Source organism: Streptopelia decaocto (genome assembly GCF_964273445.1).
Source record: "Streptopelia decaocto genome assembly, chromosome: 5".
NCBI classification, from domain to species: domain Eukaryota; kingdom Metazoa; phylum Chordata; class Aves; order Columbiformes; family Columbidae; genus Streptopelia; species Streptopelia decaocto.
The window spans coordinates 55,532,173-55,551,242 of record NC_138659.1 but is presented as its reverse complement, the minus strand read 5'-3'; the positions used below and the strand labels follow the sequence as shown (position 1 = coordinate 55,551,242).

The 19,070-nt window shown below is 41.4% G+C and overlaps 1 protein-coding gene across 6 annotated transcripts in view; it reads left to right on the top strand.

The window, feature by feature from the left end:
- The first annotated feature begins 5,746 nt into the window (after nucleotides 1-5,746).
- The window catches only part of EXOC6 (exocyst complex component 6), a 93,935-nt gene continuing 80,611 nt past the window's right edge, over nucleotides 5,747-19,070 (top strand). For 4 of the 6 annotated variants that reach the window (XM_082052947.1, XM_082052945.1, XM_082052944.1 and 1 more), the window contains exon 1: nucleotides 5,747-5,998. In XM_082052947.1, the coding sequence (XP_081909073.1) occupies nucleotides 5,877-5,998 (122 nt within the window). In that variant the 5' untranslated portion in view covers nucleotides 5,747-5,876. Of the gene's footprint in view, nucleotides 5,999-8,158; nucleotides 8,252-19,070 lie in introns of those variants that run through there. The other 2 variants (XM_082052948.1, XM_082052946.1) reach the window with 1 other exon arrangement.

Here is a 19,070-nt window from a genome sequence, read left to right as displayed (position 1 = left end):
CAATGGAACTGTTTTGGTTTGCAGTGTGGACAGCCTCAGAGCAGGCACGCTGTCTGTCAGTCACTGTGGTCCAGCTGGCAGAGCAACTCTCCAAGCTCTGGGCACTTGGCCATGGCCGGTCAGATGTCCATCATACACCCATCCTAACCTCAAAAGTAATTTCGATTTCTGACTTGTGCATAACCCAAACTAGAACAGAAGCTGGTCTTCTCAGGGAGGTTCTCCTGGGTCACAATGAATATAAACGCAGATGCTCTAGGTGTGGGGGGAAAAAAACCTCTCCTGTTCCAGAAAAGCTATGTTCTCCAGAGCAGCATCTGTAATACAGCCTGTCACTGCCTACAAGGGAGAGAAGCCCTCAGGCTCTTGACTCAGGGTTTTAATTTGACACCAGTTCCGTCAAAGCACTAGTAAGCAGAGAGGAATTTTTTAATGCATCAGTGTTTAGTTCTGAAGAACAGTAGTTACTTCATATGCTATTATCCAATGTAAGTAAGCAATGTCTCCTTCAAATCTGAAATTCTAGCATTGTGTTAAAATATAGGAGAGGTATTTACTTAGTCTGAACTGTTAAATTACTTTTTAATCTGTTGTGCAGAGCTGGAGCTGAGCATTATTTCATGGCCTATATGTTGCAATTAAAATGAAATAGTACTTGGTCTTTAATGGTACCGAACTTTATACAAACACGTACGATGAGAGTGATTCTCCTCTCATTCCTGCTGCTGTCAGACAGAAGTGTGTCTGTTCAGCCAGGAGTCTCGATGGCTTTATTGACTTTTACAAGGATAACATCAGCACCAGCTGAAGATCTCTTCTGATATTTTTAGGCACTTGTAAGATGTCAATGAAATGTCAAAAGTAGTTAGTGATGCACTGCCTTCCTAATGGGAGACATGTATGTTGTTTTGAGCAATTTACTATAAAAATAACAAGTGTTAATGTGCAATAGAATATTATTTGCTCAGTCTTTTGGTGCAGAATGTTATACATGCCGTCCAGTTCTTAAATCCAGTGTAATTAAAACAAAAAGCAATGATTTTTGACTACAATTCAGGAAACATAATCAACTTAAATGCTCTGAAGAAACAAAGTAATTCCCTGCTGATATGTAATGTACTGGCAATATGGAGTGATAAGGAAAGTCAGCAACCTTAAAAAACCACATTTTGTCAGATGCTTGCTAAAAAGGTGTTTCAGTAGTAATGCACTGTAGAGATACAGTACCAACTCAGTTCTAGAAAAGTCAGAGTTTTAGTCATGGTAGTGCTTTGAGCACTGAAACAATTTCTACCACATTTCCCTTGGCTGATGGTGTGTATGTAATACCCGACAATAAATGGTATTTTTAAATAGAAATAACAATTTGATATTCAGTAACCTAAAGCACAGTTAGTCCTGCAAATCCTTATCATATTGAAGTGCAGCTGGGACAATTGATAAACATGCTGATTTATAGCAAATGCCTGGGAATCATACAGGTTAATATCAAATTTATTAATGTATCCAATTTGTATTTAATCAGAAAAGGTAGTAGATTATAAAGACCAGAGCATAAGAAGGAGGTAACCACTATGCCTTTTATTAAAATTATTTTAAAACTCCTATTTCATACACAATTTCATGGGTTTAGAAGAAAAATTCTAATGATACTTTTTTAATATAACAAACAAAGAAGTCTAGAAAGGTACCAGAATTCCCTTTTAATAGACAAAAGACTGCCGTCTTCAGTGTGGTGCTGCCAGCTTAAGCCAATACTCTCCAAGTACTCCACTTAGCCCAACCTATATTGCACACAGGTTATTACTGCATAGGTTATGCTAAATTATCTGTTCCTGCATAGCTACTCTTGCTATATTTGCTGGGACAAGGTGCCTGATTTCTGGCAGCGTAGCCTTAAGCACTAGATTCGTCTGAGCTTCTCATTTCAAACTTTCAACAGTATGTTTGAGAAAAATAATTGTTGTCCTCATCACACGGGCCAGGCTGAGTTAGGTGCAGCTATACTGTTGATGGTGAGGTATACATATGCACATGTTGGTAACTAGAGGTATTTGGGGGGCAGAGAAAGGAAAAAGAAACATGTTAGAGTTCCCTTCTTCCTACTCATAAATTTTGTGACGGTAGTGTTAATGAAGAAGCTCGGGTTACAGATTAAATAAAACTTCTTAAAGCACATGTGCACCAAGGCAAAAGATGGCAGTGGTAGTTCCAGCAGCTCCTTATCTGCCTGTCCCTCCCAAGAATCATTTGACGGGGTGTTGCCACCATGCTTCATCAGAGAGGCAGGCAGAAATGGGTCTGGCCACCAGAAAAGACGCAGACACCAGGGGAATGGGAGCAGCTGGTGCAAGTTCTGGGGAGAATGAGCTGGTTTGCAAGGGTCCAGGTTTGGGGATGAGCCCAAGAATGGAGAGAGCAGGAGATGCCAGAGAAATGACTAATGCCATTGTTGTCCTTGTGGAGGGATGTAAAGAGAAGATATCTGGGCAATGACCAATGAAGTCATTTATTATGGATGGCATTGCATGTGAAAATTATCTATAGCAATTCCATTTGAGATTGGATATTTTCCCCTTTCCCTCTTTTCCATGAATCATTCAAAATGGATTCCAATCCAACTGGGAAATAAAATTAAACAAACTGCTGCTGCTAATCTTGCACTGCTAATTTAAAAGAAAAACTAATCTGCACTGGAATTACTTACCTAGTAGGGATGACTCTATATTACAGCACATGCTACCCTTTTTGTAATTGTCATGTGGGTAAAATGTATTTTTAAAGCACTAATACAGGCAAGCTACATTTAAACCAGCAGTTCTTGGCCCTCTGGTATCCCATTGGGGTTGGAGAAGAGTAGGAATTAAGGGAGTAAAGGGAGCATGGATGTGCTGAAAATGGTTTTGCTCTAGAAAAGCCTCTGCATCCTGTTTCACGATCTTGTTGATATTTGCCTCAATTTCCTTTCAGTATTCTATGCAGAGTTGTGAAGCATTTTTACACCTTTATGAAGAACTAGGTGCTTGGGCATGTTTTTTCAAAGCTGTCTTGGCAGGTCACAGGCCTTGAGGTTTCTGTCTGTCCAGGTAATGAAATACCTCCATCAGACATAGTGAGAATGTAACAAGCGCAGAAAATATCTTCCCTTTTTCTGTCAGGGACTTCTAGCAGATGAATACTTTCTCAGGCTTCTTTATCTGGTTAAATTTCAACTACTACAAGAATGATGTCTCAGAAATGATAATTCCTTCTCTCCCTTTCAGCATGAGGAGCACCAGAAATTTAAAAAAAGAACACACGCACACCCCCCCAACAAACAAACAAAAGCCAAAACCAAATAAGCCACCAACAACAAAAACTTAGCACTGTCTTTGCTGATAGTCTATTTAGCTGAAGCATCTGAGAACGTTATGCGTAGTTGTGATGTAGAGATAAATTCATCAACTGCTGGCAGAACAGTGTATTAGCTTGTCGTGTCACAGTGCTGAATTTGTCCTCTTGCCTTTTTGCAAAAAAAAATTACTTTCCTTGGATAAGGCAGCTCTCTAAAGCCTTTTGAGAGTGGCCCTGAACTTGGCTGGAAAAAGGAGAAGCTCACTGCCTGGAAGACATAGACCTTGGGCACATCTAATCAGCACCAGAATGACGGAAGAGGTAGAGAGTAGCAGAAGATGGAAACAGCCGGTGGGGAGTGCAGGTTGGACAGACAGCACAGGGAAGAAGCAAGATTGCCTGCAGCAGAAACAGCTTTTGGCAAGTATTAATAAGACTCTTGCCTGTGGATCTGGGGTCTGCTACAGATCCACCGCTATGCATTAGATCTTTTCCACATGTCATGGTCTTCACAGGTTTGGTGCTGGTACAAACCACACTGCAGAGCCAGGCCGATGGGCCTGGTGCAATTTGGTCTAACCCTGTATACCCGAGGGCACTGAGGTACCTCAGCACCCACTTCCACACCAAGCAGATGTAATATCCGCCTATTTCTTGGTCATTCACTTTAGTATTTGTTTGCTTCATTTTTACATGATTTAGCTTTGTTATTAAACTTATTTCCAGGAAGCTGTGTATCTACAACAACATTGGCACAACGGATTCAGAGTACTGTGTATTTTGGTTGATTTATTCCTACAACAAGCTTCTACTTGAGTTTTTGGGAAAGAAGGAAGAAGAAATTGTACCCAAAGCCTCAGTAAGTATCAAACTCACTTAAAACCACATAAAAACATTCACAAAAGCACTCTGTATGAAGTGCCATGCTCCCATCGCTGCATGGCGGTTCTCCTGCAGACCACAGCATGCGATGCCTGGTGTGAGTGTCCAAGGCACCTCCGGTTTACCTGTTTTGCCTGTGCTCTGCTATGGTGGTAGCAAACGTACTTCTATCATGTGAATCAGCTTAAGCTCCAGTTCATGCAGTGTAATAATTTTTGCAGTTTTACTTCTACAGTGTCACCTCATAATTGATACATTAATACTGAATCTGGTGTCTGTCAGAACAAGTAGTTACAATGTCCTTTCATCTGCATTTGTGTGACATCCAGTGGCTGGATGGGTCAATCACAGGCTCCCATTTCTTAGGAAAGGTGTAAAAACGGCTCACAACTCTGTTTAGAATGTAAAAGCAGAAAATGTATTGGATATTTACACTGACAGAGCAATTGCTCAATTTTGATTTAAAACTAAACAGGTGATTAAAGCAATTTGTTCAAGGGAACACGTTACCGATATGTACATGGGTAACTCATTGTAGCCTTCAGAGCTCTTACCCACTGCTGCTGTCCTGAACTTGCCGCCTTGTTCCTGCTGGGCATGGGAAAGTGAATAAACAATATATTGCTCTAGTCAGAAAGCAGTAATTTCTATTTTCCTGCATTTAACTGTTGATTGCACCACATGTATCAAGACTCTCATCAGTTTTGTCAGGAGCAGTACTGAGCTAAGAGCCAAATTTTGATAAAAACCTTTGAAATAACAAAAATAACCAAACATAACAAAATTGACTATGTTACATAACATTTAATTAGGCTTCTAAAAAGTTGTTTACATTGAAAGATCTAGAAGTACAGTCTTGTGTTTGAAATGACTGACTGAAATTAAAGTAATTTGTGGCATCTGTGCAAAGTATTTTCTTTGCCATCATCATGGCAATGACTTGACAGCAGCACTGCTCCCAACATTTGTGGGAGTTTATCCAGTCTCTTTTTCTACTACGCAGGTAATGAATTAGTAATAGTTTTGATTATTGCACACTCTTATAAAAGCCACAGTTATCCCAGAGCATTTTATGCACTCATTATAAGCAGCAACTAATGTTGAAACAGAAAAAGACAAGAACATAAAGTTTCTCTGCTTTTCCAGTCTGTTTTACAAGGTCTGTAAATCTGCTCCATAAATCCAGCTAATTTCTTGTGTGCAGGCTTTTTATACAGGAAGAGGAAAAAATACTTTTTTTTTTTTCTAATCTCATACAAGTTAGCAGAGAATTTGAGCACTGATGTCTAATGTCTGCAATGACTTTAAAATGGTGTTTTCAAACTGACTAAATTTCAAGCTTAATATTTATTACTGGTGAACTGTTGCAAGGATGTAAAATATTTTTGCAAGTAAATTTCTTGTTAAGATAAATAAATTGGATGCACACACAAAGAAGACTGTGCAGGCCTGGGTAGTGCATCCGAGGCAAACGTTACCAGCAGAGACAGGAAAACAGCAGCTGTGCACCATTCTTGGACACAAAGTCCCTCAGGAGTCACGAGGTTAGAGCAGGATCTGTTTTTTCACGCCTGGTTTTGCTGACTACAGAGTCACTTGGTCAATGATAATAATCAGAATAAAAGTCCTCTCCTAAAGTTAGACTAGTTTTATGCTAATCCATGGCAAGGAAAAGCAAGTCAAATCTGTCAGAATTGTATCTAGAAGAAAACAAAGATCAGATATATGAAAATGTCTTTGCTGAGATCCAGTCCTTTGAGCTGCCTCTTGGAACCACTCTAAGGTATGCATCTTTTAGATTATATTATATTGTTCATGATCGATTTGTTCTATTCTATTGCTGTTCTTTCAGTCAGCCTAATATATTAGAAACTTGGTTTTCCTGACCCTGAAATCTGCAGGAAAGCTGAATTTAATTTCAGTGTGATTTGCCCTAAATGAAACATACAAACCAAGGTCACCTACTCAGCTCTTTCTTTTCAGTAGGACAAAACTAAAAGCTGGCTGCAGATTCTTTGTGAAGAAAAAAATTACTCTTAAACATGAAAACATGGGGAAATTTGCTCTTTTGTGTAGCAGTGTGTTTAGTTTGCTGTTAACAGCTACATTTTTAAAGAGTTACTCTTGCTTAGATTTTTAATAAATGCAACTTTTTTTTTTAATCACTAAAGACACAACTACTTAAGGTTTTGCTGTGGATATTCCTAAATATATGAAGATTTTAATTTTTTTTTTTCATTTGCAGCTTATGGAAACTGTTTAATGGTAAATGTGCAACTGAAAAAAATTTCCTCTCTATAGTGATCCCCATTGAAAAAGTAATATATAAAATATTATGATGTTATATGTCTATTATCAGTATCTGTAGAAGAGTTTTAAAAATAGCCTGCCTGGAACTGTAGGTGTCAGGTTGCAGTGACTATCAGGCTAAAGAAAGAAAATTTAATTTACCCTGGAATATGTATGTGTCAATCTAATACTTCAGTAACGTGACGGGAGAAGGAAAAAAAAAAGGGAACATGGGAAGATTGTTGCTGCATTTGAGAGATTTCTTGTAGGAAATACTACTGCAGCGAAAGAATGCACTTTGTAGGCACTTGTCTACATTTGGAGTAGTCCTTGTTGATTCAGTAGGTGTCATCAATAAATTCATCTGAATCAACACTGAGTACGATAAGCCACAAGCATAGACAAGACGTGCAGGGTTTCTGATGCCATTTATTAAGTAGTGCCCAGGTGTAGTTGCACCAGGGTAGGAGAGATGACGAGTTTGATTACAGTAACTGGAAGGGTGCCAAACACAATTGTAGCTGGCTGGTGTCTAGACTTTGCATTCAGTTGTAAATTCCTCTCGGTTCCTCATTGGAAAAGCAGCCACACGTCGCCCTGAAGTTTTACACTTCAGGCCTATTTCTTTAAGTTGGCTTTCCACTTGTGTGCAGATAACTTTGCCCAGAAATCAGGTGTAGCCTGTCTCCTGAGCATGCAAAACCCAAGGACTAGCTCATCTTTGGCCACAAACTAAACTATGTATAATTTAAATAGAGAATGGGATATTCATCCATTGGAATCTGAAGCTTTGCTGCACAGGTGCACTAGGAAACAATGTGCCAGTTTCTAGCAGAACACATCAAGCCAGTGCACAGAAACGTGCGCTTTTCAATTATTTTATATTTACCACGACCGCTACATTTCTATCTCCTAAAGAAAAGAAGGAAACAAGTCGGTGAGCGGGTTTGAACGCAGAAACCCCCGCAGTGCTGCCGGTGGTAGCGCCCCCTGCACCGCCCCCCCCCCCCTCCCCCTGGGAGCAGCGCGGCCGGTGGGTACGTGAGCAGTCAAAACCAAAACAAATTTAAAAAAAAAGAAACAAACAAAAATAAAGCCAAACAGCCCCCCACCCAAACCCAACACCCCAAGAAACAAACCAGAACTATCCCAGAGGAAAAGGCTGGGTCTGAACTTATAAGCCTCCACGGCGCCTCCGCAGCGCGGTGCTGCGGGGACAGCTGGTCCGTCCGTCGCACAGCCGGGAGAAGGGTCGGACTTTGGGTGTCCCCTTTCTGTCACAGGGCGCTGAGCGGGGCAGAGCAGGTGGCGCCAGACGAGGGCAGCTGCCCCGAGTCTCCACCGGAGACGAGCGGCCGGTGATGCTCAGGGGTCGGGGGTTTTCGCCGAGCTCCCTCGGCACAGCCCTTCCACTGGCAAGGGCCGCGGGGTACCGGCGAGCTGGGGCGAACCGGGCGGGCGCGGCCCGGCGCGACCTGCTCCTCCTCTCCCGCCCCTTGCTCTCCCTCCTCACCCCCGCCCGGGCCACCGGCCGCCCCTCCGTGCAGGGAAACCCTCCTCGGCGGTTCCCGCGGCCCCCCGCCCGGCTTCGCGGCCGCCTCCGCCCTCGGTCCCTCCCCGGCGCCTCCCGCAGCGGCACGGCCGCCTGGTCCCTCCCATCCAAGATGGCGGAGAGTCTCCCCGAGCATGATCGGATCCTGCAGGAGATCGAGAGCACGGACACGGCCTGCGTGGGACCCACCCTGAGGTGAGGGCGGCGGAGGCCGCGGCGCCGACGGCGGGAGAGGGTCCCCTGCCCCGCCAGGCCTGCCCGCCCGTCCGGGGAGCCGCGGCCCGGCCCAGCCGCGTTTTCTGACAGCTTCTCCCCAGAGACACAGCGGGGCCGCCCGCAGCGCCTCCGGCGGGAGGGGCCGCTCCGGGTCCGGGAGGGACGCGCAGCACCTGGGCGCCCCGGTGAGGCCCGACGGCTGCCACCCGCCCCAGGCCCTGCGGGGGCGTCGCGCCCCGGCCGCCCGCGGGGTGGCAAGAGGGAGAAGGGGCGGCCGCCGTGCGCTGCGAACAGGGCTCGGGGCCGGCGCGGCCGCGGGCGGCTGTCACACCCGAGCCGGCTGCGCTGACAGGGAGGGGTCGAGCAGAGGCTGCGGCCGTGCCCCCGGGCTGGCCTCCCTCTGTCATTGTCTGCCGCGGACGAGGGGCGCTGCCCGGCTTCCGGCGGCGGTGGGCGCGGCGGAGCCGGGACGGGGCACCGGCGCCGTGCCTGCCGTAACCCGGTGTCGGCCTCTCCGTCGCCCGGGTAGGGAGGGCTCCTGTCCCGCGCTTGGACATGGGTCATCTCCTTGGGGTGGGCGGGTACTCCCGCGTCTGTGCTGAGGTCGGGACCGAAGCCGTGTTGTGGGTGGTGTTTGCAGCGGTAAAACTGCAGGGCTCCTCTGTACGCGACCTTTCCTGGTGCAGCCTGACATCTCATGGCCCCGGCCAGGTGCCTTCTGGAGATGTGACAGCGTTCAAAGCATTTCTGAAACGCCATGACTTCAATGTTTTTTTTCCTCCAGTTCCACATGCTGCCTAATGGCGTAGGCTGCATGTTGAAGAAAAGGTTTTGCTTAATCTTTCCTGTTAGAGGGGAACGTTTCATGGCCCTTAAGTCAGAGCTGGGGAGAGAAGGGCAGGGCCTGGAGGGAGTGGATTTGGGTATGGAGGAGATGTAGGGGAAAGATGGTCTGAATCCTGGAGCTGTGCTGGTGCTTCCCTGATCAGAGATGTCTGAAAGCTGTGAAGAAGCACGAACACTAGCCAAACTGGGAAGAGAGAACTGTGAATTTGCACGTTATCTCTTGGGGAAGATACCGAGAGCCTGTGTGCAGGGAACAGGAAAAGGCGGTTTGTGTGGCAGTGTGTGGCAGGGTGGCAAGAGGATGGTGCCTGCTGGAGAGAGCGTGGGCAGGGCCGGGAAAGGGCGAACGTGGGTACCGCGGATGGGGAACCTGGTGCCAAGAACTGATGGAAGAAGTTGCAGGTGCGATGGGTCACTTTGCATCAAATTTGCAGCAAGTGATTTTGTGGTTGGCTGTGTATGACTGCAATGGGACCTTGAGCTCTGAGGACTGTGTGGGCAGGTGACAGAATGGGCATTTTTGTGAGTCTGGGGCTATTGAGGCCTCAAAGAGCCCAAATGGTGGGTGGCTCAGACATCGCCCAGGGGCTGCTTGTGGAGTTCCTCTGGTATTAGGGGCCAGCTTGTAGCAAGCTGCGCTCCGATCTCCCCTTACTGTTCCTTAAATGTACCTCTCAGTACTGAGAGGACACTGTGGAGGTGTCAAAGCTGAGCATCACAAAAAGAGCTTCATCTGTGGGAGTTTGGGAGCTCAGGTTGAGAGAAAGTAGCTGTGATGCTTTCAGATTTGAGTTGTCCCTGGAGGCAGTTTAGCCATGTTTCAGATAACAAGCCCAAGCAGGTTGGAGCTGACGTCTGCAAAAAACATGCCAAAACAAAAAACTGGGCAACTAAATATTAAATCTAATTGCAGTTTAACTAAAATCTTCAGTATAGAGCTTGTATCAGAGGAACCTATGTAAAGGGCATACAGAGAATCCAGCTGCACAGTGGAAGAAGGCATGTTTGAGAACCACAAATGTGGATGGGGGAGGGATGTAAAATGGAGAAGGAACAATAGGAATCTCTTATACATATTGAACATTTGAAATGTGTCAAAGTTTCTATAAATATTAACATTTCTTAATTTCTTTGCATGTTCCTTTTTCTATTTACATCTCATCTATCTTATCTATTTTGTTATCTTAGTCACTTTTCAGAAGGGGAGATTTGCATTGCTGACTTTCAGAATTTTTACAAAAGAAGTGCATGTTGGGCTAATTTAACCTCTAGTATTCATTTAAAAATAAAAACAATGAGGCTAAAGAATTATTACATCTGGCTGAGTGTTTTGAAAGATGTGTATCCAACATCACAGAAATATGCTGCTACTTTATAAGAACACCAGTGTTTAAAATCAAAACTGAGCTATCTCTTCAGCTATGCCTGGTAAAATTTGTGAATTGCTGTGTGAAACCGAAAAGTCTGAAATCCCATATCTAATTTCAAAATCTGTTTCAATGAACAAAAGCGTGAACGTAAAATGGAGCATTATTTTCTGCACAAGATCTAGGTTTTACTTGCTAAACGATATAAATCAAAGAAATTAGTTGAGCGATTCTACGAATAGTTGCATAAGGCTACAACATAAAGCAATCCATCAGTTTCCAGTTGTGGAAGCCATTGACACTGGTTGTCTCATATGATGACTAAAATTATGTTAATTACATTAAATTGAATATTTTTGCAATCCATGGTGTGTAGTGCTGGAAGAATATCTGTAGCATCATGACATGCAACACAGTACTGACATACTTAAATAGCAGAACAAAACAAGGGGCTTGAGGTGAGTGGTTTGGATAAGTAGCATCAGGTAACACTAAATGCTGAAGATCATAGGATATGCAAGATCTGACTTATCCTTAATTGTCCATATCAAGATCTTAATATCTTTCTGATGCATCCATGCTTCACAAAGGATGTATATTTTTTTTGTAGGCTGTACATAGATTCTATGCAAACACATTTCTGCTCTTGTTTTTCTTCAGTGTCTTGTTTGCTGGTTTGGCAGCACTTGTGCTAATGATATAAAAAAGAATAGTGTATATAGATACACAGTGTTTTTGCATGTAGTTTACAGATAAAGAACAATATACAGACTGACCCACAGGTGATTTTCTAGTACTGAGATGCAACAGTGTATTTGAAACACAGGTCCTTTCTAGTAGGAATTATGGTGCAGTTAGTACAATTAGTACTGTTCACTATTTTGGAGAGTAAGTTAGCTCCTAAAGATTGCTCTGCATCTCAAGAAATATAAATTGAAGAGATTGGATTTGATTAAGTTAATTTGTATTGTACTTGATTAATTTTTTTAAAAAAATGTAAAGGGATGATTTTATTCATTTAAAGTTGCTGGTATTTAACTTGCATCTCTAAATTTAGTGACACACACTGAATCATTATAAATGAGACTTAAATTGACTGTATAACATTCCGTTCATTAAATAGGCAGACTGTATATATAGCAGGCCAGGATTAATTTTTTTTTTCAGCAGACTGTGAAGCTTTTATCAACATCTTTCTAGCTTTAATGGCTAACTAAATGAGATTAATGACAAAACCTGTTAGAGGCTCGTCACTCTCACCTTTTTATATAATATGTTAATATCTTATAATTCATGTCATATTCATACTTTGGGCTATGCAAAACTAGGGAGAGTTGTCAGCGCATTTCTAATCTTTATAAAGGAAAAGGAAAAACACAAAAAGAAATAAAGGCAATTCCTATGTCCCTCTCCAAGATCAAGATAAACATTAAAAAGTTTGTAACAAAAACCTTTCAGGCCCTTACTGAGCTGCATATAAATAAATATTAACAAAATTTCAAGAGTCTAATTTTAAGAGTGTCTTCACACTTCTTGAATACTCTATTGGATGTGCCAGGGTAATTAATAAGATAAATAATATTTAGAAGAAAATAATTGACCTTAGCTGCTGGTTAGTTAGTTTTATGTTGGTTGAAATAGGTCAAACTGGAGCCCCAGAGAGTAGATGATGTTCTGCTAGTGTCCTGATATGCTATGCATATGAGTCTCTTTGAGCTTGTTGTAATGTGTAATACTTCAAAGCCCTTTTTTTAAAAAAATAAATGAATTAACTCTTAAACTCTAGCCTGGCAATGTATTGTGTAAGCATATGGCAGGCTTTTTCTGAACACTTCATCTCATGAGCTTCGCATCACTGAGTCTCCATTGTTCTGTGATCCCCATGCACAGCCTGTCAGAGGATACCTCTGTGCCCACAGCCAGTTGACTAAGCAACTCATACAAAAGTAAAATTAAATTTCTAAATTATGAGGAAATTGATGATGGCAATTTTGTAGCTAAGGTGAAGCTGCTAAGGAGGTGCTATGTCTCTTGGTTTATCTGTAAGTGGGATGTACCCTGTGGCTTTGACCCACAACTGCAGCTCAGAAAGAGCTCCTGGAAAGTTAGTGTAAAAATGCTTTCAGGCAACCTCTCTGTTCCACTGCTCGTGAAATCTGTCATCACCAAGCTGTTGCCTTGTAGATGTTTGAGCATCTTCTAGGTTACTGTAAGTTGTGCTGGCCATGAGAGTTACTAGAAGGCATCCTGTGAAGGCGTCTCACTGGCACGTTGTCTCTGGCTGTGGGAATCACACCGACAGGAGCTGTTAGGTTCACACGTTTCTCTCATGCTGCAGCGTGCTGCGGTGACCTTCCACTGACCGAGGACTTGCGTTGCTCTGGTAAAAGCAGCACGGAGCCACGCAGCTGCAAAGCAAAATCACTTCAGCGTGGTACTGCTTTTTTCTCATTTAGGTTTAAGAGAGTTTGGTGGTAGGATGTAGATTTGTTGTGAGCCTCATAAATTAGTACGGGTGAAGTATTAGAAGCGATTGACAACTGTTCATCCTGAACTTGTGTTGCAGGAAAGCAGAAGGTAAAAGCACCCTTTAATAAGGCATCATTAGGGGAATAAATTAAGGAAGTGAAGGTAGCAATAGTGTTTCAAGCAAGACTGTGTTGTTCTTTCCTGATCAGGAGGTTCTAAGAAAATTCAGAGGTAGAAATATGGAATGAGAGTCTAATTTTGCTGCTCTTAGTGAGTTCTGGTATGCTTTACAACTACAGGTGCTTTGCTCTGGCAGGGGGCCATAATTTGTATTTTGAAGATATTCCTGTATCTGTTGAGGGAGTGTCTCTAAAGCCAAGTGAACAAAGTGGCTAAAATACTCTTTGGAGTATGACAGGATGCTATGATGCCTCACTGTAACTTGTTTTACCAAAAGTATATGCTATTATTACTAGTAGGTGTGATCTAGTTATCTGATTCTGTATCTTTAGCAGAATAGTTAGTAAGCAGTAGCACAGGCAGTATGAATGACTTCTCTGGATGTGGGACGGTGCTACAGCATTAACACAGTCACAGACTGAGAGAGATTTTTTCTGAGCACTTGCTGATGGGCTGCTGGGATTTGTGTTGTGGTTGTCCAATGACAAAATGTGGTTGCCCTCATTTTTGTCCTGTGGTCTTACTTGTCAGGTATGATTGTCTAAAGGCATTTTTCTGTGTTTTATTAGTTTGGTTTTGGATTATGAGCCAACAATTCGCATTTTTCCTATAGCTTAGTCTTTTTTAAATATAGAGCAAACGTAAGATAGCTCTGAGATCATCAACCAATGCTTTGAATCAGAATTGATCATGTATTTAAATTTCAAATAATATGATAATGTTTTACAGCATTGTAAACTATTTTTATGGTTCAAAAATCAGCAGTCTATATCTTCATTAACGGTCTGTCTTCAAGCCCTGCTCCATTTTCAAGTTAATGATGTGTTTCATTCCTCGTTCCCTTTCAAACCAAAGTTACAAAGTAGCCCAAAGGAACTAGAAATTCCTTGTGTGTTAGCCGTGGGTTTTTTTTTGATCAAGAGCATACTTCAATGTATATTTATATATCAGTTTATTATAATAGCTAACTCCAATTTTGCAGCTGGGTTGCTCTAAAGAGAACAGCCTGCTCACTGGGAACAGTGTATCCTGAAAAAAACTGGTGGCTGGCTTGTAGTGTCAGTTGCAGGTTTTTTTACTTGGTGCAGGATTTGATGATATTCCAAGTGTTTAAAGGCAACAGTCAGATAAAGCAACTGTTTCTGTGAGCAGGTCTATCACCATGTGTATGAAGGAGCTATGAAGGAGCAATATTTTTTTATCACTAGTCCATTACATAGAGTTGAAACAGCATAAGACAGATTCATCAATCTGCCATTTATATATTCAGTGGCAGAACTACAGTTCTGATTTTTCTGTGGGCTAGCCTCATGTTTCGGGCAGATTTACCATTGGTGGCAAAACATATTTTAGAAGAAGGTGAGGATTCGCTTCCATTGCTGCAAGTTTCAACATAGTAGTTTTCTACTTTTTTTTAAACCCGAAACTGTTTGTGGGTAATCATATCTGCACTGTATTTTTCTGTTGTGCAAAGAAATCTTCAATGCTGATTAATTTTGTTGTGAAATATATGTCTGCAAATCAGGTTATCTTGATCTTTTTAAGTGTTCATGCATCAGCTTCTGACTCAGTTCTTGCAGTGTTTTCCAAATGGGTGACTGCCAAGTGAAGCTTTAACCTAACTAGTAACCTCTGTGAATAATACTTCTGAAATAGCTCTCTCCAATTTCACAAGCATCACCAAAGAGCTTGAAATTGTTCCTGTGTTTAGGAAGCATGTTTAAAAATACATTACAGCTTTTAAAATATAGGGATCATCTACCAAGAGATCTCGAATAGTGTACTTGGTAGGTGGTTCATGCAGTTCGTATCACTGTGTTTCATTTAAAGTTAACCTCTCCATATGAATGGCTTACTCAGTGTTGCATCAGTTAAATTCAGGAAAGCCAATTGTAATTAATGTCATTTCTTCATCAACTTATTCCTCAAACTGGTTTTATTTAGGGTCTGTTGACTCAGATTTTTGGACCTGCCATATGCATAGGAAATGCAAAAATGCACAAATTCCAGTCACATGGGTACTTACTTTCTTGCAGATTTTTTGGCCAACAGCATATACTGCACTCCAGCTTTCTGTGTGTGTTGCTGAGCCATTGCTCTGAGACTTCGCAGTTTCCTCAGTACAGATACCTGAGGAGTCTTATCATAATTCCATTAAATATAAGCCTGGTTTTGACCTGGCAGTGCTAGAGTGTTTGTGCATACAAAGCTGAAATTACAGCAACTGCAGTTAAGCAAGTTTTGTCATGTTGCATTTTATGGATCATACTACTAAAATGAGCTCATAAAAATCTACAAAGGTTGATGTTTCTTAAATAATGCTTCTAAGGTAGTGCCAGGAATGGGTTTGCAAATAGGAAACTATTTCTGTGGCTTGTAGTAAACTAGTAAGTATTAACTTTTTCGAAAACACCAACCTAGCTTTGCATCAATGTCAAGTAATCACATTAGATTTTATCTTATTGAAGGGCTTGCTATGGCTAGTTATCAAGTCTAGCTGTTGCTAATCTTTCTGGCTATTATCTGGTGATGGTTGAAATGCCCAAACCTAATCCCTGTCACCACAGACCTTGGTAAAACAATGACATCATTTTCAATTTAATGTTCAGTTTAAAATACACTCAACAACGTATCTCCTCCTAATCTTGTCCATGTCTACTAAGGAATTATTTGTGTGCCTGAGAAACCGTGTCCTGTGCAGGAAGGAGTTAACGATCTCTCCTGGAGCCTGGCCGAAGCCCTTCTGTACCTCAACCTTTGCCAGTAATACCAAACTAGTAGGGAACTTAATCACTGACAGAGGTATTAAGAAGGAAAGAAGCGGGTTTTAGAATGCATCGACCCTGATGGAAAGACTTGGGGTTTGGCAGAGGACTTAAAAGATGTCTTTGAACAGTTCTGCACTAGAACCTGGAGAGAGAAATAGAACAACTTTTTTTTTTTTTTTCATATAGCATGATAAAGGTGTTCAGGTCTGATACTGTGAGTGGGATTTTCACTATGTCAGAGGAAGTAATGTGCTTGCAAAACTGCAGAGAGCGTAACTTGCAATTCTCCCATGAATCAGAGTAATACAAAATTAATAATGCATAAACTATAGTATGTGTGCCTAGGGGGATGCTTTTGAGACATTTCAACTTCGCAAAGAAGTGTTTAAAATTTCAAATATTGCATACTTCAGTTTTAATGCACTATATCCTCCTTTCTGTTACAGACATGTAGGTGTTTTTGTTGGTAGCAGCTCTCACTGGGACTTGTGCGGTTTGCACACTTCCTTGCGTGTAGAGTCACTTTGAAGGATCTCTGCCCCATTGGTTTCAGCCAGGCAATGTTTTCTTCTGAATTTTGGTTTTAGTTAATTTGAAGATAAGAGTTACATAGTTGATATTGTTTTGTACTGTATGTTTGTTCTGTTTTGTTTCATAAACTTAGGAAACTGTAATGAGGTAGCCAATGTGTGTTACCTCCTCCTGAAGTGCGGACTTTCTGTGGTGTGCTGGAGTGTCACCTTCCTTGCCCTAAGGTGTGAATGGGTTTTCTGCTGCTTAGTCTGTTTGTCGAGCAGGTAGATGGAGTAAGGTCACAAACAGTAGTAGAAGTCAGTTTCTTCAACCCTGTTAGTTGCTTCCCAACAGACAGAAACACTGTGAGGTAGTTTTACCCGGGCTTTTGAATTAACAGCAGCGTTTTTCAAAAGTCAGCTTTCATTTTCTTCGGTGATCCTGGGAGATGTGCATGTGCGGAGGATATATAGTACAGGCTGTCGATTTGCATGAGAAAAATACACAATGATTTTCTATGTTTAGGCTATGTAAGCTCACGGAGTTAACAGAAATTAGTAACAGAAAATTATTGGAAAATACATCCTTTGGTTATACGTTTGCAGCGGAATGTGACACATCAAAGAATTATCTGGTGTGATCTGTATTTAATAGAATACATTAGGTTTGAAACTTTAATTATTGGATATTTTATTTAGTCTGGAACTTCTTGATTTCTAAAAGAATATGTTTACATCTGTATAGTGTAGTGTTGGTATTCAAAGCCTTTTGAAATAAATAACTTAGACATTTGTGACATTAAACTTTCTGTTTTGTTTTTGTGTCTCATGAAGACTCTACAGAAACAATTGGTACATATTTGTCTTGAAGTTTATGTTTAAAGTACTCCAGATAAAAAGAGGCAAATTAGGTAAGTTGTAATAGATGGCTAATTATTTCTGGGATGTGTGTAGTAGATATCTGATCAAATCTTTAAAAAGAACTTAGAAGCTCACAATTTCATTTATAGATGAAGCCATTACTCCCCAAAAAATTATGTTACAGTCTGTGGAAATATTTCTTTTTTCATTTTCTATGAAATAACATAGGTTCCAACTATGTCCACTGAATCCGTTTAGGTATATGAAACAGGTGCCCAAACCTGGCATTTTGCTGTGTGGCAATAGCTAGTACCAAAGGGAGTGGAGCCGCCGTTTTTGTTGCTGTCTTTTTAGTCTATTAGAACACAAAATAAGGAAAAAAAAAAAAAAAAGTAGTATAGCACTTGTTTTTCAGTTTCTTGCTTCATACACCAGTAAGTGGCACAAAGGCTCGGCAGGAAGAGGCATCTCCTTGGTCAGCAGGGTGCAAACAGGAAGGAGGAAGGAAATCTATTGCAAATCTGGGGTTGCTGATTATCAGTGGTGTTTGGCTGCAGAGGATGTGCATTAACAGCCACCAGCGTGATCCATTGCTTATCCAGCATGAACAATGACTGCTGGAGTGCTGCTACCACAGAATATGGACCCCGCTTATAGGAAGTAATGTTAACTAACAAACCATACTCAGCCTTTTCCTGCTCGTAGAAACAGGATACTATTAGTGAGAACAATTCACAGAAATTGCACATCCAGGAAAACCGGGCAAGTAAAGCATAACAGCTTAACTAAGATTAATAAAATCTTTTCTCTGATTAGGCCATAGCTTGAGTTCTACGCTGTTCTGGCGTGTAGTATGATCTTTCAAATAGAGCGGTGAGATGTAATTATGAATAAGGATGTCAGAACTGGACCCTGGGTAGCACCTGGCATGAAAACACTGCTTAGGTTTTAAGAAATGTGCTTGTTACCATAACTCCAGTTGAATTACAGGAAACACCTGGACATTATTTTATAAAGCTTTTTGGGGTGTATGCAGCAACCTATATGAAATTACTCCATGGAAAAATCCCTACAAAGTTTGCAGTTTGTATAAACAGAAAATATCTTTGTATATTTTAGGACAATGGAAGTTTTTGCAGTGTTTCCTGTGAAACTGCAGCTTGAATGGGTGTGTGATACAGTATCGTGGCTAGGGATGCCATGGTTATAGTCACAATGACAGGTCTGTTTTAAGGGCTGAGTCTGAATTTGCATGGTCAGTGTTTTGTGCTTCCATCTCGATCCACTTAATTAATCATGCAAGTTTGAGTTGTAAATACTGTTTTATAATTTTATTTAATATGTCTCTATGTCTCTTTGTCTTTTTTTTCCAATCAAATGAGAAATGGAAGAAGAGGACAAATGTCTGCTGGGCCACTTCTCGCAGTATGTGTGTGGGAGCTATTTGAGAGCATCTCTAACCTCAGCACAAAATTTGCTTTGGTAGCAAGATTCGAATTCTAAAAACATGATTTTTCCAGAAGCATAGTTTCTTCATTCGAGAGTTGGTTTATTTGTGTGTTTTAAGTATTACTTTGAAAAACTGAATAAAAATTGTATGTCTGAGAGGGTTTTTTTGTGACTTGGTTTAACTGATCAAAGTGATCAGCTGATTTTTTTTTTTTCCTCACAATGCTAAATCTGAAGTTCTCCAAATGAATCTTTTTCTCTTGCATCCCTTGCAGTTCAGAAGTTGCACCGTCAGGCTTATATTCCATGTCAAACTTGTACAGCTATTGTGCAGATATGTGTAATT